This window comes from Solenopsis invicta, chromosome 2 (genome assembly GCF_016802725.1).
Source record: "Solenopsis invicta isolate M01_SB chromosome 2, UNIL_Sinv_3.0, whole genome shotgun sequence".
Lineage (NCBI taxonomy): Eukaryota > Metazoa > Arthropoda > Insecta > Hymenoptera > Formicidae > Solenopsis > Solenopsis invicta.
Genome location: NC_052665.1, coordinates 5,837,939 through 5,862,877, shown reverse-complemented (window position 1 = coordinate 5,862,877; position 24,939 = coordinate 5,837,939). Strand labels below are relative to the sequence as shown.

The 24,939-nt window shown below is 35.4% G+C and overlaps 3 protein-coding genes across 7 annotated transcripts in view; 2 read left to right on the top strand and 1 right to left on the bottom strand.

Annotated features, from left to right (window-relative positions):
- The first annotated feature begins 900 nt into the window (after positions 1-900).
- LOC105200858 (periodic tryptophan protein 2 homolog) lies at positions 901-5,759 on the top strand. The gene is made up of 14 exons (XM_011168633.3): positions 901-1,161; positions 1,498-1,610; positions 1,739-1,833; positions 1,927-2,055; positions 2,136-2,406; positions 2,555-2,980; positions 3,089-3,593; positions 3,728-4,065; positions 4,142-4,289; positions 4,421-4,589; positions 4,660-4,803; positions 4,880-4,954; positions 5,050-5,269; positions 5,352-5,759. The coding sequence occupies exons 1-14, from the start codon at positions 1,144-1,146 to the stop codon at positions 5,497-5,499; spliced, it is 2,799 nt and encodes a 932-aa protein (XP_011166935.1). The 5' UTR covers positions 901-1,143; the 3' UTR covers positions 5,500-5,759.
- On the bottom strand, positions 5,601-11,324 carry LOC105200859 (glycine receptor subunit alphaZ1). Of its 4 annotated transcripts, none has more exons than XM_011168634.3 (9): positions 9,022-11,324; positions 8,186-8,256; positions 7,997-8,087; positions 7,620-7,774; positions 7,402-7,557; positions 7,093-7,233; positions 6,650-6,879; positions 6,109-6,243; positions 5,601-6,008 (listed from the first exon to the last, which is right to left on the bottom strand). In XM_011168634.3, exons 1-9 carry the CDS (start codon positions 9,090-9,092, stop codon positions 5,757-5,759), a joined length of 1,302 nt encoding a protein of 433 aa, XP_011166936.2. In that variant the 5' UTR covers positions 9,093-11,324; the 3' UTR covers positions 5,601-5,756. The 4 variants fall into 4 exon arrangements, with proteins under 4 accessions (XP_011166936.2, XP_025985943.1, XP_025985944.1 ...); XM_026130158.2 differs by having other exon boundaries at positions 6,650-6,858; XM_026130159.2 differs by having other exon boundaries at positions 7,997-8,103; positions 8,186-11,324.
- A 104-nt stretch (positions 11,325-11,428) lies between these two features.
- LOC105206542 (elongation of very long chain fatty acids protein 4) overlaps positions 11,429-24,939 on the top strand; it is a 28,043-nt gene continuing 14,532 nt past the window's right edge. The window contains exon 1 of one of the 2 annotated variants that reach the window (XM_039459645.1): positions 11,429-11,564. In XM_039459645.1, the coding sequence (XP_039315579.1) occupies positions 11,556-11,564 (9 nt within the window). In that variant the 5' untranslated portion in view covers positions 11,429-11,555. Of the gene's footprint in view, positions 12,010-24,939 lie in introns of both variants that reach the window. The other variant, XM_039459647.1, reaches the window with a different exon arrangement.

Below are 24,939 nucleotides of genomic sequence, written 5' to 3'. Positions count from 1 at the left end.
CGTAAATATCGATATAATCATAGAGATAATAAACCGGAAGGAGATTACTGATTACTGATAAACAAATATGATAAATAAATGATAAACAAATTCCATTGATGTATTGTACGTCGACTGTTGTACTATTTGGATGTCACGTACCAAAAAATTGTACGTCACGGCCCTGACCTAATTACGTCATTTTGCTGTAGAAACTTTCAACTTTGGTCAAAGTAGATTGCGATATCTGCGTAATAATACTTTTGTAGATTTAAGTAGTATAATGAGATGAGAAATAATCAAACTGCTCAAATCGATTGATCAATCAATGAATTCAAAACCTCAGCTTTATGTTATCTGCTTCGTACTTTGTCAAATTTTGAAAATTCGAGTCATCATCATGTTTTAACCTTTAAACTTAAGAAGAATTCAAAGAATCGCAATTCTCAAAAATTTATAATTACTTTTTATTTGTTTATATTTTTCTAATATTTTTTAAGTTTTTGAGAGCTTTCATGATTTTCCTTGAAATCACAGTATTCAGAATTGCAATTAGTGCCATCTATCATTTGACAATTTTCTTATGGAACTTTATCGACTTTCAAGAACATGAATTTTCTTTTTTGCAAATTACCAGAGGTTGATAAATTTTAGATCGATAAATAAGATCGGTAATAGTCGGTAAATAAATATTATTGTATAAATACCTACAATCTTTGCCGTTATAATCTTGATATATATTCTTGATCAATATAAATTTCTATATTTAATTATATTCTCTTAATATATTATAATTGATTTTGTAAAAATTAGTTTAAATTTATTTTGTTATAATGATTGAACGAGACGGAAGCAAAGTGCAATTGCAACATCGCTTTATGGATTTTTTCCTCACAAGAAATATTAATTTTGAGTAAAGATATTTATTTCGATTAAAAAGCAAGAAGCTCTAAAGGACAATTTCAACTTGAAATTGTAAGAAAACTTTTTGAATAAGATAGGTGTTAAGAACACAACGCTTGTCATTCGTTGAAAGTTTCAGTTTCGCCAACCGCCAACCTTAATCAATCGTCATTCATACGCAATTCATTCGTATCATAAACTGTAGCATGCGCGTATGCACGTGGATTCGATACGTATTTGTTTGATATTAATGAAGGAAAGATGAAATTCTCATACAAGGTAAAATATTTATTGTTTAAAAAAGTTACAATTTGCGTGTTTTATTTTTCTGTAAATTGTATTATTTGATTTATTACGTGTGTACAGTGATTCTAACCTAACCTATAACGTATAATGCTGTTTATATATTCTTTTATTTATGATTATAAAAGATTTAAAAATGAAATATGATTAATGAATACATTTAACGTGACAATATTTATTACCATATTTGTTAATAATCATAAACAAATAACTATAAACATTGTATAAAAATGGTTTAAATTAATATTATTTTTGTATAAAGTAAATATATATTTATGAATTACAGTTATGTTTTCTATTTTTCTATTACAGTTTAGCAATTTGCTTGGCACAGTTTATCGTAAAGGAGAATTACTCTTTTCTCCTGATGGATCATCGGTTATTAGCCCTGTGGGCAATAGAATTTCAATTTTTGACTTAAAAAAGTAGGTAATCATAAAAGTATTAATCATAATATGATTCAAATGTCTAGAAGTTTCATAAAACTTATAAATGTTATATGGTAATAATTATAACAATATTTGATATATACAAAAGTTATTCTTGTTTTTAGCAACAAATCTATGACTCTTTCTGTGGAAAGCAGATTTAATTATACTACTATTGATATATCACCAAATGGTAGTATGTTAGTTGCGATTAACACAGGTAATATTTTTTCTCTACATATATATTTTCAAAAATTATTCAATAATTTTCATAATGATGCATTTTTAAAAGAAAATTCTATATTATTTATAGATGGTGAAGCTCATATCATCAGTTTAATAAGTAAAGTGATTTTACATAAATATAGATTTAAAGGACGTCCCAAGCATGTAAAGTTTTCTCCAGATGGAAAACATTTTGCAGTTTGTAAAGGAGGCGGTTGTATGTGTTTACTGTCATAAACTTGTAAGAGAATATTTATGAAAACACAAATTATTTAATGTGGCATTGCTTTGTTTCAGTATTTGTTTTCAATGCACCTGGCTTACAAACGGGAAACTATAATCCTTTTATTATGGAACGTGCGTTTCACGGAGCTACCGCTGAGACAACGTGCGTTAGTTGGTCCTTCGATTCGAAGTTGTTAGTGGTCGGTTCAAAGGATGCAACTGTAAAGATATATAGTTTACAAAAATGGGCGAATGTCAGGTGGATTACGTTGGGTAGTCATTCCGACGTAATTGTGGAGTGTTTTTTTGAATCGAAACAATACGATTTGTACACTATTAGCAAGTAAGCAATGCAGTTTAAAATATTTTTATTAATTTAAAATTTATTTTATAAGTACTTTTGCTATTATACAAGAAATTTTTTCTTGTGCAATCTATATGAACAACATTTGAATTTGCTTATTGTACATTTTTGATAATCTTTTTTACAGAAATGGCCGTCTTTGTATCTGGGAATGCACACTTGAACCAGACGAGTGGGTTGAATGGGAACCACCTTCAAAGAAAGAAAAACCTAAAGACAGTGATAGCGAGGATGATATTGATTTGGAAAAAGTTGTGGAGAGAACAGAGAAGCAAAAGGCCCATGCTGAACGTAAATTATTAGAGTCTGACGATTTGTCGCAAGATGATACAGAAGAGGTTTCTACAAAAGAGGGAAATAAGAAAATCAAAATGTTGGGATATAAAAAGCAAGCTACCTTTTATTTGGCAGATGAAGTTCAAAAGCAAAGTAAAAATGTGAAACTCACTGCAGCTGCTTATCATAAAGATTTACATATATTAGTTATAGGATTTAACAATGGTTCATTTTATTTGTATGAAATGCCACATGCTAATATGATCCAGTCATTAAGGTACGTTAGCATTTTAATTACAAAAAATGATTTAATATTTATATTTTTATCACATTATTTTTACATATATGATACTAGAGATTAACTAAATTACTTATGGCTTTACAGCATTTCTCGACAGCGTATTTCATCGATTGCATTAAATCCTAATGGAGATTGGATAGCTATAGGATGCTCTCATGCTGGTCAGCTCTTGGTTTGGGAATGGCAAAGTGAAACGTATGCCATGAAACAGCAAGGGCACAGAACTGATATGAATTGTCTGGCGTACAGCCCTGACGGCCAATACATCATAACGGGTGGCGACGACGGAAAAGTTAAATTGTGGAATACATTATCAGGATTTTGTATAGTCACGTTTCAAGAGCATACTTCATCGATATCTAGTGTTCTATTTAGTCACAATCGTAAATTTGTCGCGTCTGCCTCGTTGGATGGAACGGTGCGAGCGTACGATCTAGCGAGGTACAGAAATTTCCGTACTCTCACTTCGCCACGTCCGGTGCAATTTTCCTGCTTAGCGATCGACGCGAGCGACGAGTTTCTCGCTGCAGGTGGCCAAGATTTCTTTGATATATATCTGTGGAGCATGAAACTTGGAACTCTTTTGGAGGTGTGTGTCATACTTGTTTTGTTCGTCTTTGATCTTGATTTGCATGAGTTTAATTTTTATACAGTTTGAATTGTACTTGTTATACTTTAGTTATACAATCAAAATAATATGCTTAATAAAATATGCGATTTCAGATACTGAGTGGTCACGAGGGTCCTGTTGCAAGTTTGGCATTTAATCCTAATCTTTCCAGTACAGAAATGGTATCCGTATCCTGGGATAAAACATTGAAAATATGGAATGCTGTTGAGAACGGGTCTGCGCACGAGACCATACGATTATCCGCCGATGCGCTGTGCGTGACTTACAAACCAAGTGGAGAAGAAATCGCTGTCGCTACATTGGATGGACAGATTACATTTTTTGAGTGTAAAACTGCAAGACAGACGGGTTTTATTGAGGGCAGAACCGATTTAGGTGCTGGCAGATCCAAAACAGATCTCGTCACGGCGAAAAAGAATTTGCAATCCAAGTAAGTAGCCTAGCAAGAAATATGCAATAAACTATGTGTATTTTAACGATATGCGTTATTAAATCCTATTTTTCAGAGCTTTCACTACGTTATGTTACTCGGCTGATGGCACGTGCATATTAGCTGGTGGTCGTTCCAAGAATGTGTGCATCTATAACGTTCAAGAATCGATATTGTTAAAAAAGTATGAAATTACTCAGAATAGATCGTTGGATGGTGTGGATGTAAGTAACAGTAATGTACATTATAAAAGATATTTCAAGTTTTGCATCCTTTATTAGGCTTAAATGCAAAATCAGTTACAAAATGATCTAAGTCTGTTTTTATTTTTAAAATAATTTTTATTTCATGGCAGGATGTTATAAACAGGAGATTCATGAGTGAATTTGGAAACAAAGCTTTAATTGAGCATCGCGAAGGCGGAAATATATCACTACGATTACCAGGTGTTAAAAGTGGAGATATGGCAAGTAGAAAAGTCAAACCGGAAGTGAGAGTAGTTTGTTTACAATTTTCTCCCACAGGTAAAAACAAATGATTTATGAATTATTTATTTCATTTAAAACAAATATATTTAAATGCATTATAAAATAGGGCAAGCGTGGGCAGCAGCAACAACTGAAGGTTTATTAATATACTCTTTGGATGTTGGATTGATGTTTGATCCATTTCAATTAGAGCTTGGAATTACTCCAGATACCGTGAGAGAAACACTTGAAAAACATGACTATGCAAAAGGTACAGATATCTTTATACTAGAATAGTAATAATAATTAGTAATAATGTAACAGATATATAAACATAACTGTTTTAGCATTAATGATGGCATTGAAATTAAATGAGAAGCTATTAACACAACAAGTTATAGAGACCATTCCGTACAAAGAAAGTGAGTTCTCATACATATCTTTAATTAAATACTTTAATAATTATAACAGTTATTTGATACATAATAAATACTTGTTTAATTTTTTGTTATTGCAGTTGAACTAACAATGACGAATATGCCAGACATTTATATTGAAAAACTACTAAAATTTATAGCATCCGAATTAGAATTAACGAGGCATATACATTTCTATCTTTTATGGGTGGAAACAATCTTGACAAAATATGGATCACGAATCAATACTGCGCTTCAGATACCAGTGTTGTTAATGCTGTATAAGAATATGCAAAAGAAATATGATGATCTCAGTAAAATGTAAGTGTTATTGCATTTTTTTAACTGTATATTATACACATTGCTTTAAACGTGGAAATAATTGGAAAAGTTATTTTTACAGATGTGATTTTAATCAGTATACGATAAATTACATATTGAGGATAGGAGACTTAAAATCTCCGAAAAAAGTATCAAACCTTGCAATTATGAAAGATGATGAGTCTGATTCTTCTGTACAAGAAATAGATACAGATACGGATTCAGATTAATTCTTTTTTTTTAAATTTTATCTTTGTAGGACGAAGACTTTTGTACATATTTAAAAATATTAAAAAATGAATGAAAGTATTGTATAGAAAAAATAAATACGTGCCGAAAGAAAAAATATATTTCGCTTCTCAGTCACATGCAAATTCACGTGATACATTTCTAAGTTTTAATCAACAATGACTTGTTTAATTTTTAAATATGAAAAGTGCCGAATATATATATATATGGAATACTAATAAAGTTCAACATTTTTAATTTATTTTATTATAGCGCTTTTAAACAATACTATCGGCCAATATAGAACCACAAAAAGCAAAAAGAGTATAGGAAATACAACTCTGCTGTAGCAATCTATTTGTTGAGAGCGTGTTTTACACGTTTGTTTAATCTGGCATTCAGGATCTAGCCAGAGAGTTGGCAGTAGATGCTTATTGGTAGGATTATTTCTCGATTTGCTCGCATGTAAGAACTCACCATTCCAAACGCTTTGTCTTTTCATCATTAATCGCTAAAAATAAACAAGCATATTCAACAGATGAAATACAATTATAACAATAGGTTGTTCCTAATAAGGATAATCGATAAGATTATTATATTTAGATATGAACCGAGAACGAGCAAGATTCCATGAAACTTTGCGTATCATTTTTTATGCGTCGGAAGTCGAGCACTTTCACTACGACGAATTCACTTAAAGCTGCGAACACGAACATCATGCAGCCAGCCATCCAAACGTCCAATGCCTGCGCAAATAAGCGTGGAAATTTTCATATCAAGAAAGAAAAGATTTCAAGCAAACGCTAATTTACATTGAATACAAATGTTAGTTATAATTTCCACTCAACAATATAACTGTTATATAACGAGTGTGTTATAAAGCAATTACGTTGTTTAATTAATGTAATTAAATTTAAGTTAAATGGAAAATTACACCTAACATTATCGCTTTGCGCAAAGTGGAAAAGAAGCATCGCGTGCCTTTACGAGTCGATATTTCAAGAACAGTCTGTAATTCAGAGTTTAGTAACGGCAATGCACGTTAAATAGTATTTAAAAGTCCCCGGATATTTCTCAATCTATTCGCGTGACTTTTGCATTACATGTAATTTGGGTTTAAATCCGAGGTTTAAAGCACATTCATAAACTTACTTTGATATACGCCACTGGTGGAATATCACTTTTAAGACCGGTGAACATCGTTACCAATGTAAGCATACTCGTCACCAGAAGAGCTATTCGACCAGGAATCGCGTCCAGGTCCAGCCAGAAGCTGAACCAGGAGAGCATCACAACGAGAGTCGACGGTGCGAACGTTTGTATCAAGTGGTGACCGATTTGCCTCTCGAAGCGAAAGAAGACTACAAGTCGTGAGAAATTTCCTATAAAAATTGGTCATTTTGCATGTACTTACATGTTTTTTTAAATTATTATTATTTTCTTGAATTTCAAGAGTTTAACAACGTATAGCTCAACGTATAGTTTACAATACGTTTGAAACAATGACATTGGACAAAAGGATTAAACTGTTGATTAAATTTTAGATATAGTTTTAAAAAATAGATTCTGTTAAAATAGATTAAATTTTAATATACCATTTTTCTCGAGCATATAATCTATAGTTTCTTCGAATACCATTGGCTTCCCAATGTCGTATTGTAGAAGCTTCAATTCGGGATTTACCGTAACACCGCCCGCGTCCCACTTTAAGCGCAATTTTTTTCTGTCATAAGAAACTGCAACAAATAATTCGGATTGTAACAGGTGGATAAGTTTATCGAATTTTGTCCAAGACTCTTCCTTCTTGCCTATCCTTTGTTTAAAAAATTTTATAAAAGAGTGTCAAGTTTGTACATTATCGATTACTTCTTATATTTGAACTTGCATTATATAAGCCCACTTACAGCTTTCTATGTAAATTGGGCAGATTTGAATATCCATCGGGTACAATTGAAACTCCATTTGACAGGCGACAATAGCGTTAATTCGTGCAAAATATTTAATAGTTTTATTTCGGTATAACGTGACTAATGAGAATTTACGGTTTAAAGTCGCAATCTCTGAAAAATTATTAACACGTAACGATTCATCAGCACATATTTAGTTTACTGTTTATTCTTACCGGAAACTTTCGAATTTAAAAAATATGGATCCGGTTGCCAAAGATTATCAAAAAATTCCGGGGGAAGTATGGCATAATCGTCGCCTTCTTCAAAAATATCTTGAGACGTATTCAGTCGAGATTCTATCCAACTTTGACTAACGAACATGTCCACACTAAATGTAAACACACAACTTTATAGTATTTCTCATCTAGAGTTTATACTTTTAATTAATAAAATTAAATATCTTTACAGTTTTAATTAAATTTCATATTTTTTTTTATGTATGTAAAATTATTTGATTTATTTCTGAAGAGAAAAAATCCTGAGATATCATATAAATATTCTCAAATATTTAAATATTTGTACAAAAATATTTATAAATATTTAAGTTTACCGAAAATCCATATCTTCAACGTTGATAGAGTTAATGTCGACCACTAAAATATTGAAGTTGACGATTACAGGCGCTCCCAATGGTCTAATTGCTGCAGAGAGTTTTATCTTTTTATTATCTACATATGGCTTCTTATTATTTACGTGAGAAATATAAGTGCAAGTATTTTTTTAGCGAGATACGTTTTACCTTTGACATAATCTTCTGGTAGAATTAGCCTCGACGTCATAGTGCAATTGTTGACATCTTCGTTGAACAAGCTGCGAGGGAAATCCCATCTCTCATCATCATTAAAATTCTTTTATCTATTATTGTTAACGCAATTTGTTTATTCAACATTGTCAACGTCGTTTTAAATCATTTGTATTTCTCGCATCTTTCATTTCTGACTCATCGGGAAGTCTCGTTATATTAAAACGCGGGAGAATATTTTGATCCTATAAGACTTTACGTGTATGTACCATCGGAGATAGAACTGCTGTTTATCTTTTCGGTTAGGTAACTTGTTTGATCGCACGAGAAAGAGAGAGGTGTGTGTTAACGAGCGAGACTTAATATCGCATTTCTGCGGGCGAGTAAAAGACCGGAGTTGGAAAAATTGTTGCTTTTTTTTCGAGGAAAGATATCGCAAAGAGTTGGATGTTACGAGCGCACACTGTCAAATTAAACATTAAGTAACGTGTACATTGAACAACATTAATCATCGTAACGATTTCTCATAGACCTGCCACATGTTAGCTTCAAATTATCCCATTTTGCAGTTTCTAGGAAACGGCAGCTCGATTGCTTTATTCTGTTGTGGCTTGCCTCTTTCTAATAACGATGATGCGAATAAAAAAGAAATTGATCCGCGCGAACTTGGATCCACTCCCTTTCGCGTCTCAGACGGAAAATTGCAATACGCACAATTTTTCTTCGATAACATTCGAAAGCGATAAAAGAGACGCCGCGACGAAACGGCCCGGTTCGTCGCGCTGTGCGCAATGAGGCGAAAATGACTTTTGAAGGAGCATGAAGTTGTTTACCTCGAGGAACATACTTCCGGGAGAGAATTCCACCATAAGTGAAGCAAAACTACTGGAAGCGCGCGCCTCATCTTAACCGGACGTGGCCGACTGACGTTCTCGGGCAACCCTTGCCGCGGCCGGAGCGCCGCGGCAATTAGTCAATTGTCAATCATTTACCAATCTAATCTATAATTGCAGGTATCGTCATCCGCTTTTGTGCTTGTCGCAATTGTCCGTCGCAAATTGCGTAACGATTCACTGTTCTGCGTAGATGAGCTATTTGCATCGAAGATATTCGCACGAGAAATATTTGTCGTGTATCATTCCGAAGCGTTTTTAACACCAGCTTGCTAATGGGATGTGCCGACAACCTGCATTCTTTTTTTGTTCTTTATTTGCCGACACGTGCCATTTCTCTGCTCGCACGTTGGTACATGCGCGTTTTATCTCTAAATTTTAATTATCAGTCGCGCTGGGCGTTGCTGGTAACATCCCCAACAGCACAAGATATCGAACGAATATTGTGATATTTTACAAATATACGCACGATATCGCGATATTGTGCGAATGTTCGTACGATATCTAGAATATTCTAGAATATTCATACGATATCATGTGCTGTTTAGGGATTAGTCTCGCAACGTCTTCACCTCGTTTCGGGACTCTATTTCCTTATCTTTTCCTTCGAATGTGATCTCGCGGAGTGGAGTGCGTGTATCCACCTTATCATTTCGATAACGCGCGAGAGAAGGCAGAGCCGCTCGATCTTGAGAGGAGAAAATCTAAAAGGAGACAGAGGGAAAGAGAAAGGTGAGAGTGAGAGTGGGTCAGTATAGGCGTCTGGTTCGGACTATGGATAGCAGGTACCGATGCAGACTCTACGAGCGATCGAGGAGGAAACTTGAGATTGCCGTTCGCCACGGTAACGCGCCTGTCCTTCCCTTTCCTCCTGATCCTGAGCAACGGTACCGTCCATTTAGACGTCACACGATGTCTAAAACCCGACCTCGATCACCGGCCTCGATGAGACCTCCAGCGTTCCCTCTTCTTCGCTCATCTCTCTTCTTCAAGGGCGTGTAGCGGTAGAACGATGCGCGGCGCGGCGCGGCGTGCGAAGGGAGGCAACTCGCGCGACGCGGCGCTTTCGGATTCTCCGCCGGAGGGGCGAAGATCACTTGATTTATTTTCGATTGTGAATTATTTATGCAAAAGCGCAGAGATAAAATGATATAATTAATAAGAGAGAGAGAGAGAGAGAGAGAGAGAGAGAGAGAGCGTGCCTTCCGCCTTATCTTAGCTTCTATTACCTTCAGATCTTTCTTGAGATGTTATTACAAAATGAAATTCTATTAGAGAGAATATATCGTTTCTCTTGTGTCGGTATATTCAATAAAATTTTAAGACAGTGTTATATTTTGTTTTGCGCAGAATTATCTTAGAAAATGTATGTTCTTTACATCGTGCAGTTAATTTTGATTTTACAGACAAATCTTGCACTTTGAACCGAAAGAGTTTTATAGCTACGCGCTTTTGCTTTTCTTCGTATTTCTTCTTTGTCAGCTACCAGCCGATTTTTTCTATGCTTGCATAGTGCAAACAGCGGGTGTTTCTTTGAACGAAGATGATCCAGACTTTTCCTGTTAAAAGAGTAAAGACTGATTATTATATTTGTCATCGAGAAGGACCATGTTTTCACTTGTCTGCGTTAGAAGAAAAATCATTAGACCTTGAAAGAGCAGTTCAGATTTGAAATACAGAGCATAATTACAAAATAGAGATAAGTTTTGTATCTATCTTGTTCTAAAGTTAGAAGTGAAAAGGGATAGAAAATTGGACTAACTCCAGATAACTTCGACTTTGACTTTTAATATTGATTACCGCCAAGAAGAAAAAATCTTAACTGAAAGAAAAAAAAAAAATTCTTTTAAGGATTATTCGAGTTCGTTCCGAACATAGGCTACTATTACCATCGGAAGAATCCGCGTGGGTGGACCGGCAAACAGTAAAGCGAATACTAAGTGAGGCGGTTAAAAAGATAAAACACATAGAAAGTCTTGCGCATCTATCTTTCTATCGTTCCCGTTATTCTCTTCCCACATTCCACCTCTACTTAGCCTGGCTTAACCTGGTCCGGTTGAAACACGTACGAAAGAGTGAAAAGAACAAAATTATTTTTTTTCTAAAAAATTTAATCGCAATTTTTGAATGTAGATCAGCCAGTCCGATGGCTTCTGGTCATACATTATGGCTAGGTCATCAAGTTTTGCATAATCTCAGCGACTGGTTCGTAAACATCGATGCGATTTATTCCCTCATCCCTCGCGCATCGCTTGCAATCAGCGATGCAAAACGACCGTCCCGTTTGCGGGAATTCCATGTACACAGAGGTGCAAGCTTCCCTGGCATGTTGTAGGGTTGTATTGATTTCTATGATGGCGGCCGGCCGGCGCCTGCACCCTCCGCGATCGGAGGAATGGCCAGGGAGTGTTGCTCCATAGTGTTTTTTCATCCCCGAAGAGGACGCGGCGCGAGAACGAGGTGACGAGAGGTGTATGACGGAGGTGCGTGAAAGCCATCAATTATTATCGCTTGACGAAAACGGCAGATTGCGTCGCGCCGGCGGCCACGTTACTTTCGATTCCGCCCCCGTGGTGAGTTTTCCCAAGGACCGCCAGGCGACAGGAGACCGAGGGTCCGAGGGTTTCGGTCGCGGGTGATGGTGCTCGCGTTCGCGTTCGCACGTGGATCGTCGATATCGGGGTGGCGATCCCTGCTGAGCAACGCGTTGCACCGCGACGGCTTGAGATCGTCGGTGAACTGGTGCCTACGTCGCCGAGAGACGGACCCTCTTGAATGAGGGCTCTCGCATATCTCAACGGGATATCTCGCTGGCCGTCATAATCGCGGTCGCACCAGCAAAGAGAGTCGTCGCCACGGAATAAGGAAAGGTCACGCGAGATCGTCTTTGATCACGCCGGAGAAATCAGCAGAGAACGATACTCTCGGGTAAGAGATTAGCGATCCTCTCCACGTCTTGCTGCTGTGCGAATAGAACAGAAATAATAGTCATACTCAAATAATTACTTCATGTGCTAATTTCTTATTAAGTATGAGAGTCGCGTGTGACAATGGATCTCTTTAGATCTCTGCTAACTCGAGCTAACAAGTGCTTACTTCGAACGACTCGGTAAATTGAATCTGATACCATCCTAACAGCACAAGATTTCGTATAAATAAAATAGAATATTCTGGATATCGTACGAATATTCGCACAATATCATGATTTCGTAGGTATATTTGTGCGATAACACGATATTCGTTCGTAGCGATTAAAAGATCGACTACTGCGTTTTTTGTCTGTCAAAAATCGAAATTAGATAAGAAAAGTTTTCTTATCGTTAGACGTCTAGCAAGGAGACATCCTGCAGTTCGTCCTGCACGCGGTACAACTCGTAATTGTTTTATTTTTAATAGCGTATTGATTTTCCTGCCTGCCTAACGCAAATCGTTGCAAACAGGTGTATCGTAATTGCTTTTTCGTGCAACGGTTCTTGCTGGACGGTCCTTTAAGCGCGCAGTAGTGTGTCGGAATTGATCGATGAAAGATTCGTAACGTTAACCTTTTCTCCGTAAGCTGCCACCTCGCGATATTCATTCGAGTCGAAATCGTTATCCACCCGTTTTATGCGAAGCCCGGGAGAAAGTTTGCGCGCGAGGATGAAATATGCGCTTTTCTCGTCGTCGGTGATTTCGAGATGTTAGTTAAATTCGTATTCAATTTGTGTCAATTAAATCGAAACTTTTCACGGTTGTTTAACCGTAACTGCACATAAAGACTATACCGCACTTGTCACTCGTCATTTGCTCGTGAATGACTCGTTAGCTATAGTTTACGCTCTATCGACCGACTTATACCCCCTTTCGTCATTTGTTCGTATGTGTCTTACTTTTAATATCTCGGTCATCGACTCATTTACTGCCTGCGCACACACACGTGCTCGATTCGCGAAGGAGCAATTCCAGAGAAAAGAAAGAAGACATTCGCAAATTCCCGCAGGTCCGCGCAGTTGTTAATTGCCGTTCCGCGCATTACATTCCCTGCGGAATAATGCAAAACGAGTGGTCGCAACCGCCGTCGTCGTCGCTGTGCCGCCAGCAGCCGCCAGTCGGGCGGCTAATAGTAATCATTCAGCGATTGCAGATCGGCCGCGCATGAAAAGCGCGCAGCGCCGCTTCCCGTCGCGATGATCGACAATTTTGAACAAAGGAATTACGAGCGGCGCTCGATTGAGGCCGCATTCAGTAATTCGCATAAACAATTTTCTTGCTTAATATGCTATTATATTTGACGAATCGCGGGAAGAGAGGCGCGAGGTTTGCGCGCGGCCCGTCATCCTACGACATTTAACGAGATGGCGAGACCGCGTTCAAACGCGGTCAATCGCGCACTTAGTCATGTGACATGTGACAGTAGAAAGCATCACCAACGCGCGATTCAGGCGGTTTAGTTAGCGGCTGAATCAAAATGACTTGTATCCACCCATTCGCGTTTAAGCCGTGAAGCGTTTAGGACTTGGGTGAAGGTGCCGCCGCCGCCGTCGCCGCCGCCGTCGCCGCCGCGCCGTCAACGCGTCGATGCGGACGTTCGCCTCCCACCACGATTCTACTTCAATTTCTTGTCCACATAAGCTCCCGTTTCTTCTTCAATTCAAATTCGATTTAATTGAAATCGCGTCTCCTTCCGATTTGTGTATTTAACTTCAGTAAAAGACATATGCGCGCTTTCCTCGAAAGGTGCTATCGCTCGATGCGTATTACGCCGTTAACGCTGTATATAATCGCGTACAGGGACGCGAGGAACGTTTTTACCGTGTCTAAGAGGGTTTTACTTTCGCTTCTCCGTTTGCCAGATGCACCGACCAGATGCGAAAAACACAGGAAGAACAAGAACACTCTCATTGCGAGATTGACACGTCTACGAACCGTTATTCATCTGTCCATGTATGAAACTCATATCTCTTCTTACATATGCGCGATACAAGCATTGTTTTATTTCAACAAGAGTATTGGATGTAACGGCAATTAAATCGTAATATTTAATAACCTGACGTCGTTTGCTGCAATTAAATCGTAATATTTAATAACCGATTCTGCTGCCGATAGCGATCAATCCGTTATCCGATATCTTTACCTTCAAACCACTTCCGCAGGTTTTGCTTTGAGCCTCTCGGACGCTAATTAAAATCGTTAGGGACAAAAAAAAACAAAATGGAAAAACGAATCGGAGTCGGCGTTGTAATTAGTGTGCAATTTCTTCAAATGACTATACTCATACAGCACCAAAAATTGCAGCAACATTGCAGCAATGTTGCAATGTTGCAGATTGCAATGTAATATTACAGAGACATTGCAGAAACATAAATTAACAATATGCTTGCAACGTCTCATGGCATATGCCAGTAATATTCCAGAATTGCAATATCATAATTTTTTAATATTTATATCAATAGACGAAATGGGTCTATATATGAAGAAACCTCGATCTACAGCCCAATGAACAAACAATATTTCTTAATTGTATTTTTAATAAAAATTTTTTTATGTTTAATTTAATTATTGTACTGATATATATTTATACTGATATATATTGTATTGATATATATTTTTTAATTACATTTTTATTTAAACAAATAACAGAAAATTTATTCCAAATGCTATCTGTATTTGCGAAATTAGTAAAAAAAAAACTATAATTTTATATTTGTTTATATAAATACTGAGTTTTAATTATACATATTTCATTTTTTCAATAACGTATATTGACCTGATCTACCAGTTATATACACATATCAGCATAAAGTGTTCACAGGCCATCATGAGGAATCAGTTTGCAGCGATCACGGAGGTCAAGCAACGTTCACCGAAATCGTGACTTGGATGAGACCGCTTGGAAATTCCGAAAAAATATTCCCAAGATTTTTTTTGCAAAAAATGTTTTTTAAAATGTTACACAAATATTGTTTTGTTCATTGGAATTATGTGGTGTAATAATATTTATGTGAATATTTTGGAAAAATGAGATGTTTCAATGTAATATTTCAAAAAGCGGACATCTTAATGTTGCTGCAATCTTCCAACAATGTTGCAGCAATGTTTCACAATCAAAATGCAATATTACAATGTTTCAATGAAATCATTCTGCAATGTTCCTGGAATCTCTCTGTGCTGTATGGGTAGTTCCTTAATGCGTTATATTAGGAAAATATAATTAAACGTCGTCTCATATTTTGCGCCATCATCGGTAAACGAGAATAAAAGAGAAATGCCAATCTCGTTATTTGCATTCTGCAGCGGTCCCACGCACACAGCTTCGTGGCGGTAATCAAATTGTTTGCATCTCGGGATTGCAGCAAACAAGTAGCACCACAATACGTATACATCTACATAATAAATTGATGTAGCCTCTTAATTAAAATAATTAAACAGACATTGTAAATTGTGCTCGTCATCGAGATAATGATTAAAAAGGTATTTGAATTCAAATCGATAAAGACGGTCGTGGAATGCGATAGTCGAAGACGCAGGCAATTCCTGGGCCACGCCATTTATAATGATAAAACTGAAACTTTCCACAAGCTTCACATAGCTCATCCGCGCAAACGGATACATTATACATTATACCGTCGTGAGGCAAGAAAATTTCGCGCGCCGAATGTCAGTCACTCTGATCAAGGAAAGTTCCTGTGCTAAAGGAGTCAGTCGCATCTCTGGGTGTATACGCCAGGCCTAGACATTGACCTCGAAAGCGAGGTGATCATGAACGGCGTAGACATATCGAAGAAAGTGCGCCAATCAGCCTCCAACCGGTTTGAGTCTTACGTGTATCACTATGATCGTACGTTATAGTCGTTTTCCTTCTTCAGGGGATTCTCTTCAGTGAACCGATTAATCGATCGACGATCGATCGGATCAATTACGTTTAAAAAAGTGTGTATTTGAATAATGCACGCGTACATAGCTTTTAACTTGTACGATAAAACGAGAACAATAACAAGTATGTCATAATACTTGTTATTATGACGGCGTACACACCCAGAGAAAAGTTTTTTCAAATAAAAAAAAAAATTGCTTGAATCTTAAAGAAATTTGTGCATTGCTGCTAAAGAAAAATTTCTCTGATTTGAAAAAATTGTTTACTTGTTCCTTTTATTAAAATTATAAACATAATTTGATTGTGCAACGCAAATCTTTTTTTAAATAACAAAAATATATATATTTTTAAAACCAGAACAACCCAATCAGCAATGTTTTTTAAATGTTTTTTTAAATATTTATTTTTCATTATAACATTTTTTAAATATTTAAAAAAACATTTATAAAATATTGGAAAATAACAAATAATTTATTTATTGTAAAAAAAGGCTAATAATATAATTCCTCGATATCAAATAAATTTTTATTTTTTTCAAAGGTATTTTCACTTCAACTTAAAAAACCAAATTAAAGAAACAATTTTATCAATTTAAATATAACTTTTTTTCTAGGTACAGCAAAAACTGCATAAACTGAAATTGACAGAACAGAAAAAGATGTATAACATAAATCAGCTTTTCATTGCTTAAAATACTTTTATATAATAAAAAGTTGATACCTCTATTAACTTCAATTTTTTTTTTACACATTGGTTCGCCACTATTCTTCAACTTGTGCAAACGCAAGAGAATTTAATGGTACAATAAACGATAAGAAAAAGTTCGACTTCGGAATTCGAGTATTACAGTCATTACGCGAATTACCTACTCTCTTCGTTAGCGTTCCAATAAGCGGAAGTGCCGTAGGGAAACCGATAATCGCAAAACTTCAATAAAATACAGTCGCTTTCACTTTGTTTTTGAAGCAACAATGTTATACATAATGTTAGCTTTTTTCCGTTTGTCTGCGCGACGCACTTGATATTGGAGCCTCAAACGATTATATTCGTTTTCTGAATTAGGACTCGATACATTGCGGTACGGTAACGCGCGAGCGATACGCACGTTACGGTACTTGCGGTTTACGTAGAAAGCGAAACTTAACGGCTCAAAGTTATAAGTTTAAATATATAATAAAAAGACAGCAGTGAAACCGATCATCAGATCGATATTATCTCTCTCCACTATCTCGAACGATACGTGCTACGCGATGTGACTACGCTGCATATAACACGTTTCACTTTTCGTACGATGCCAATCTATACTGTCCTAGAAATTGCATACTTTCTCGAATTAAATACCAAAAACGACATATTGTGAAACATCCCATCAATGTTTACGCAAAAAATTAATAAGATTTACGCGGAACTATTAAAATTTAACTCATGAACCGTACGTATACGCGTTTCTCGGGGAAAATCAAAATAAACGTGCGTAGGTATAACTTGTTAAAGTTCGCAAAATATAGAAGCTAGGATACAGCGAGACATTAATGTAACGTGTATTTCAATAGGATGAATTGGACTCTGTAAAGATTACTGTGCTGTTATCTTAGTTAGGAATGTCAATAATTACAATAGGTACGATCCTATCTCTACTCGAAGCGGGAGAAAGGAAGTGCAACCACTCTCTATCAAACAACTTTTCCCTTCTTTTCAAGCAGGCGTTAACTATAGACTGGTTATCGCAAGAACAAACATGTCGAAAGCAGTTTCACTTATTAGAATTGTCAGCGTTTTGCATCGCGAATGACAATACGAATTGCGCAGGAGAGGCAAGTTTAAAAATTCCGATGACCGTTGCACCAGAATTTTCTTCGGTTTTGCCATAAGAAAAAGGAATGCTACCATCGGCTACACCGTCCTTTTATAACGAGCGTTTTACATAATTTTGAACTTTATATATTATTAATGTACATAAAATTAATAACTTCATATTTTATCGAAGCCATAACGCGTCGATTATTTATAACTTCCTAAGCAACGTCTGAAGGAGTATTACGTTTATTAGATGTCTTTACGATGTGTTTGAATCACTTGTGTCTCTGAATAGCGGACGTATTTTACAGCTATTGCGATCTATTCTCAAGAACAATCGTCGAACAGATTTATAGTCACTTTTACCAACGTCGATTTGATCGTGTGGCTGTATCACTTATTCCGGATTGTAGCGCACTAATTACTTTATACATGCAAGAAGAAGATTTGACTAAGTGACAAGCGATAGAATAGAATTCCTTTCTTTATTCAATACGGCGTAACGTGAAAATAATTGATCCTGAGTGACAAGGTCACAGATTTAAAATTTAATCGGACTGCATTATGCCATTCTACCTGCAGGAAGTTACGTGATTTGAATGACAAGGAGAATTTGAATCTTACAAGTCTAAGATATGTTGATATTTAACACGTGACGTGAGTTCTCGGAAGATCTACAACGACCGGCAAATATTTAAGGAGACGCCAAATATTATTTCTTAAATTCGTGGTTAAGTAATGCCTCGAGACGCACACGTTTCCGCAAGAGTTAGGTGCCAAAGTGTGTCAGCTATCATTTTCCCAGGAAGTATGCGACATTAAAATCTGCTATACGTGACGTACGCCAAGTTTATTTTCTCTCTGTCATGCTCGAAGCTGCGTTTGCCGCATGATGGAATGACTTAGAATATCGTAACGCATCGCCCATTGCGACGCATGCTCGGCATCGCAACGTTATATTGTATCACAAACCGCGAACATTCGAAGCTTTGATTACACTGCCGATATAGCGCAGAACATTGTAGCAATGTTGCAATGTTGCAAATTGCAATGCAATATTGCAAAGATATTGTAAAAACATTGCGACGTTGAACGTTGAAGTGTGAATATGTTTTCAATATTGAATCTATGTTGATTTTTCCACATTAGACATTGCTGCAATGTCTCATTAATATTGTATCAATATTTCACCATGTTACTGCAATATTCGCAATCTTGCGATTAAATATTGCTGAGATGTTGACACAATATTAGTGTGTTGTATGCTGTAGTAGCACCATGCTGGTAGCATTTCTTTGAAGTAAAGTTAAAGGGTAGCATCTTGAAGCATTATTAAAAGTTCTCTTCTGGGAGGATAGGTTGTTCCACCATGCAGACGTATCATGGATTTTGTAGGTATGGACATTTATCCAACAGATAATTTATCCGGGAAAGGAACAACTGGCCCTAATACTTTTTATCAGAATATAAATTTCTAAAAGAAAAGTAGAAACGTAAATCAGCTAAATTTTTCACAATAGATAAAAATAATGTTATTGACGCGTGTTCAAATCGTTTATTAGAAACAAATTAAATCAATCAAACTCGCCGTGAGTCATAAAATACAAATGCGCTTATAAAATCAGTATTTATTAAGCTCCCAAACGCTATAAATGTGTTTTTTTCGTACAATCATACATTAAATTAACCGTTAAGAAGCGAGAATATAATGCATTTCCCGTACTTATTGGAACGTTCTTTAAAATCGTATTGTGGCTATTCAAGGGAGACGCGCGCGCAAACAGGTTTAGTTTTTCGTTTCATTAATCGTTGCCATTCAGCCGCTTGTAAAATAGAGAGTGCAAGGTTGTCGCCGCGCTGAGCCGCAAAGCAACGAACGAGGTCATTCTGTCTTCTTTTTTCTGCTTAAGAGAGATGTCCACTGCTTGAAGCGCTGTTTATTCACGAGGAGGCGACATATTCGTCTGTGAAGATGATTTAGAGAAATTTACTGAGAGGAGAACTTGGCGTATAAAATGCCCTAGATACGCCCTAAGCATGTAGGACTTACAAACAGTTGGAAGAATTTCTCGAATTAGATCTATATATTTCTATATTGATTCAATTTCTCCGTTGCGTAGATATAGATCTAATTAATAGTAATATAAATTCTTTTAACTATCCTACGTGCCTAGGGCGGTCTTTCTCTCAAGTCGATCTCTCATCACTAAAGATTGCGATCTCCACTTGCGCATGCTTGTGCATGCTCCGTGGTCACTGTCTTGAGAAAGGTACTCTCGGTCATTTGCTATTGACTTCCAAGAGATAATGATCAATTAAAAATCTGATATTATTCTGGGGGGACTTGAATCTGGATTTTTAGCGCAGAGAGCAGGAGTACAACTCTTACGCTATGATTATTGCAATTAATTATAATCATATACGATGCTAGAAATTCAAGCATGGAAAGTCGTTACTTTACTATTATATTTATTTTTTTATAATCACGATTTGTTAATGGCATTATAATTTATTCATAATGATAATGGTAACGTCAAGATTGGGAAACGGTCACCTTTGACAAGCAACTCGTCATCATGCATCACTTATTAAAAAAAAATAGCTCGTTGGTTTATTTTACGTAACAAGCAAAAGTAACGCGTTACTTTGATTCGTTACGTAACGAGCAAATTTACAAGTTAGCATTTTTTAATAAGTAACGCATAATGGTAACGAGTTGATTGCTAATGGGATGGGAAGTAACGAGTCAAAAATTACTATTTCAATTAACGTTATTACCAAATTATAAAAGAGTATTATAAAGAAAAAAAAAATAACGAGTAACGGCGTTACTTATTGTAACTCGTTACTTCCCATCCCTGGCTATGATTTGGCTATTATAAAGTTAATACTTTACATTTAGGAATATAATTGCTTGCGTTTGATTATACTTGTTGCAAATGTTTTAACGATCGATATTTTATCGAGAAAAGTGGGTCAATACCTATTAGACATTCTGTTATCAAATGACTGCAGATCCCAATAAAAAAGATCCCGTTATAATTCAAGTACGTGTAAGACCTGAATCCGTGACCTGAGCGATAGTGATAGCGCCATTCTCGCGCAGCTCCATGACGAAATGTTCGCTACAATAATTATTTTTATTTAAATTATTCCTTTGTCGTGTAATAAATAACATGTTTGATGATATCTAGAATGTATCTAGAATACATTTGTACGAAATACCTCATTATCATGATGACATACCGGTTCGATTGTCGAAGTGTGACACTTTCGAAATACCCATGTTCGTAAATGTTATAAACTTCTCTGAAATGTCAAGAGTTTTATTGAAGCGGACAACCGATATATGGAATGTCACGGGCAATTTAAGTTTGTTAATGCAGATGTCATTTTCATTAAAAGATATTGAAAGATATTCCATATTGCATGCAGAATTACTGTTTCCGTCAGATGATTGGCTTTCACAGCTATTGATTAATTAAAAGACTATGTATGCCATGTATATTAAAATTAACATAAATTTAAATGTTGCTAAGATAATAATACGCCTGGGTACGTGTCTTAAGGACATCTATTTAATCAAATGCGAAGTTATATATTGTATATAAGAAAAAAATTTATTTGTCATTATTTGTTTTGCTGCACAAAAAAATTAATATCAAATTAACAATTTATTGTTTCATATATAAATAAAAATATTAAATATTCTTGGAAAAAATTACAATCTTAAACAGACATAATTTGCTTACATGAAAAAAATTTTTCTCTTTGTGTAAGCAAATTATGTCTGTTTAAAAATTTTTCTAAGAAATTTTATATTCTTGCTTATATATGAAACAATAAATTGTTGATTTGATACTCGATTTTTTTCTGTGTGATATTATAATATAGCTGCAGTAAATTATTCAGAAACTCGATAATATGTAAACATGGAGACAGAGAGAAACTACGAGTTAACTACGAGTATTTTAAACAAGTTTTTAAATACAGTTTATTAAATGCAAGTTGTTGTTATGCTAACATGAAAAAATGATTAATATCAATAATCAAATATAAAACGTCTCGTGAATTGTAGCACTATCGAAAAATTAAGATTCTTCGTGAAACGGGTAAAAAGAATGCTGTCCACAGATATTTGTCAATAAATTTATTTTGCATTTTTCATTTCATTCTTTATAAAAATAACTTTCGCAATAAGTTATTTTTATGTGAGACACGATGGTCCGCAAAATAAAAGAGCATCAGAGCGTTTTCTGAAAATTTTATTGAAATTAAAAGGGTTCTCGATTCTTTACCCACAAACGCTGAAGTCAATCGTGCTACTAGAGCTCGAGCACAGCAGCTGTCAAGTGTTACATTAGAAACTTCTTTTATAGTATGTATGCAAATTATTGCAAAATACTCTGCAATGCTTGAACCTGTGACTAATGCTCTTCAAGGTATTTCTGTCGATATGATTTCGGTTCAAAAGCATGTAAATATTTTACTAGATACATTCAGGAGACATAGGGGGCTGATTTAAATAGCACTTTCGACATTATATTTAAAACTTCAACAGCAGTTGTTCAACATTTTGAAGTAGAATTTAAGATTCCAAGGATAGTTGGTAAACAAACATATCGTGCAAATTATGATGCCAAATCTGTTATGGATTATTACAAAAAGTCTATTTTCATACCTTATCTCGATTCTCTATTAAGTTCATTAAATAACAGATTTTCATCACAAAATAATGCTGCGTTTTCGCTTTATAATTTGCATCCATATTATCTCAGAAAAAAGAATCAGAAAAAATTTATGGACACAATTAAAATAATTAATGACTTCTATCACATAGAAAACTTTAATGCAGAAGCTGAAATATGGTATAATTATTGGAATAATAATGACATCGTTATAACAGATGAGACATTAATACTCGACTTATTGCAACACTGCCAATTTTTTAAAGCAATAGCACAAGCAATGGAAATTTTAATTTGCCTTTCACCTACTACCTGCACAATTGAAAGATCATTTAGCAACTTTGAGACGGGTAAAAACTTGGCTCAGATCTACGATGAGTGAAGATCGTTTGGATAGTCTATGCATGTTAAGCATTCATCGGGCATTTGTTTTTAATAATGAGGAAAGTTTTGTAGCGAGTGTATTAGACGTATTTTCAAAAAATTCAAGAAATTTGAAATTTGCTTCTTCTGAATAATTATTTTTCATTGTTTCATTTATACCAAATAAAGTATTTTATTTTTTAACCTTTAGTCCTTTACACGTGAACAAAAATTGTGTGTGTGTGTGTGTGTACACCATTTATATATATATATATATATATATATATATATATATATATATATATATATATATATATATATATATATATATATGTTGTGCCCGTTCGGCCGAGCTTGAGAAGCTGGCCGAAGGAAGATCTATCGATCGGACAAAAGAAGCGCGGCCGGCTTTTGTTCTGTTCTGGATGCGTAGCTGTCAAGCGATATTTTGGATAATTCCGCTTCCAGTAAATTGTATATAATTACTTAATTAAAGTCAGTGTTCTTTTGTACAAAAGAGAGAGTGTAGTTATTTCGTGCTGTGTGCTCGCGCGAGTGTTTTTGTGTGCTCGTCTCGTCGAGCATAACAATATATATATATATATATATATATATATATATATATATATATATATATATATATATATCTAAGTATATGTACACTCTGCCCTACCTTGAAAAAAATTATATGGGCGCCCATGCGACTTTGGAGCAGCCGGATCCTAATTCCTCGAGGGAAAGCACGATAATCACTTCCAGCATGAAATAGACCTCTTCGTGTCAGCAGGATTCGGGCAGAGCACGTCCCAGGCGATAATCGGACGATCGCGTGTGTAATCCCTTTCGAATCACAGAGCCGTGATCTTGAGATAGCCTTTATACGGGATAACACCAACAGCCACTGGTCCAGATTCAGCAATGGAAGTCTGCGTGTCCCTGGATCCGTGTTGTCTAACCGGTTGACTGTGGTCAGTACATCCGCATTCACCGGGCGCCGATTACGTAGGTGCATCGGAGCGCGTGTACATTTATTCGACGTCAATGTTGACAGTTGATATCAATAAGTATTTCAAAATAGAATGGATGAAAGGAACAATAAAAGTTTTATTCGACCTTGCGATCATTTTAGATAAGCTGTAAACCTTGACTTTCGCGAAGTGCTCTCAATACATAACTGTATTCGGCCGCCCAATGATCCCCCCCTTCGCTAACAACTCCGACGAATCGACATTGAATGCGCCGAAAATTAACTTTCACTTTCTTTTTGCTGTTTGTATATAACATCTGAAGCTCTATGCTGTAATCACAGTAACTATCAAGACTTGTGAGATATACTGTTGTTTAGCGACGATAATATCGTCTTTATTCATCATATCAGTTTCGCAATTTGCAATATATTTGCAGGATTTAAATACATTTTAGGTAAGTTAATTAGAACTACATAAAATCATTTTTACTGTTTATACACTTATTACACATTCTCAGAATTAATTAAATTAATATTTCTTTAAATCTTACTTAAATTAAAAATTTATAAAATTAAGCTACTTTAAAAGTTACGTTTAACATTACATTAACTTAAGTTCTATTTAAAAGTTATATTGAAATTGCATATAAAAATGATAGGCCATGTTTTGAATGATTTATTTGACAGCTACGCTGAACTGTGTTACTTTACTATCCATTTTAATGATTTAATAATACTCAAGTTTTGGTGCAAAAAAACTATTATTCACACATATTTGAGTAACTATAAAAAATTTTTTTGCGCACAATGATTAATTGCTGGATTAAAACAACTGATCTATTTTACAAGTACAAAAGTAAGATAAACATCAGCTTTTCGCGCAATAACACAATTTGTTTCATTTTTGTATGATTTCGTGTGACAATAGAATTTTTTTTTTCGCGAATATTAAAAATATTAAATATTTTGGCCGGTACGCCAACGATGCAATTACGCGGAAAGACAATCACGACAATCTGTATTTTCTTCACACATAGATATTTCACACCGAAATTATGTCCCGATTCTTGATTTAGTACGTCTCACGTTATTTTACATTCTTGTTTATGTCAAAGATCCAACACGCGTAATTAAACCTGCAAGACCACTCAAAAGACGAAAACTATACTTGAAGGCACCGACATCATTAA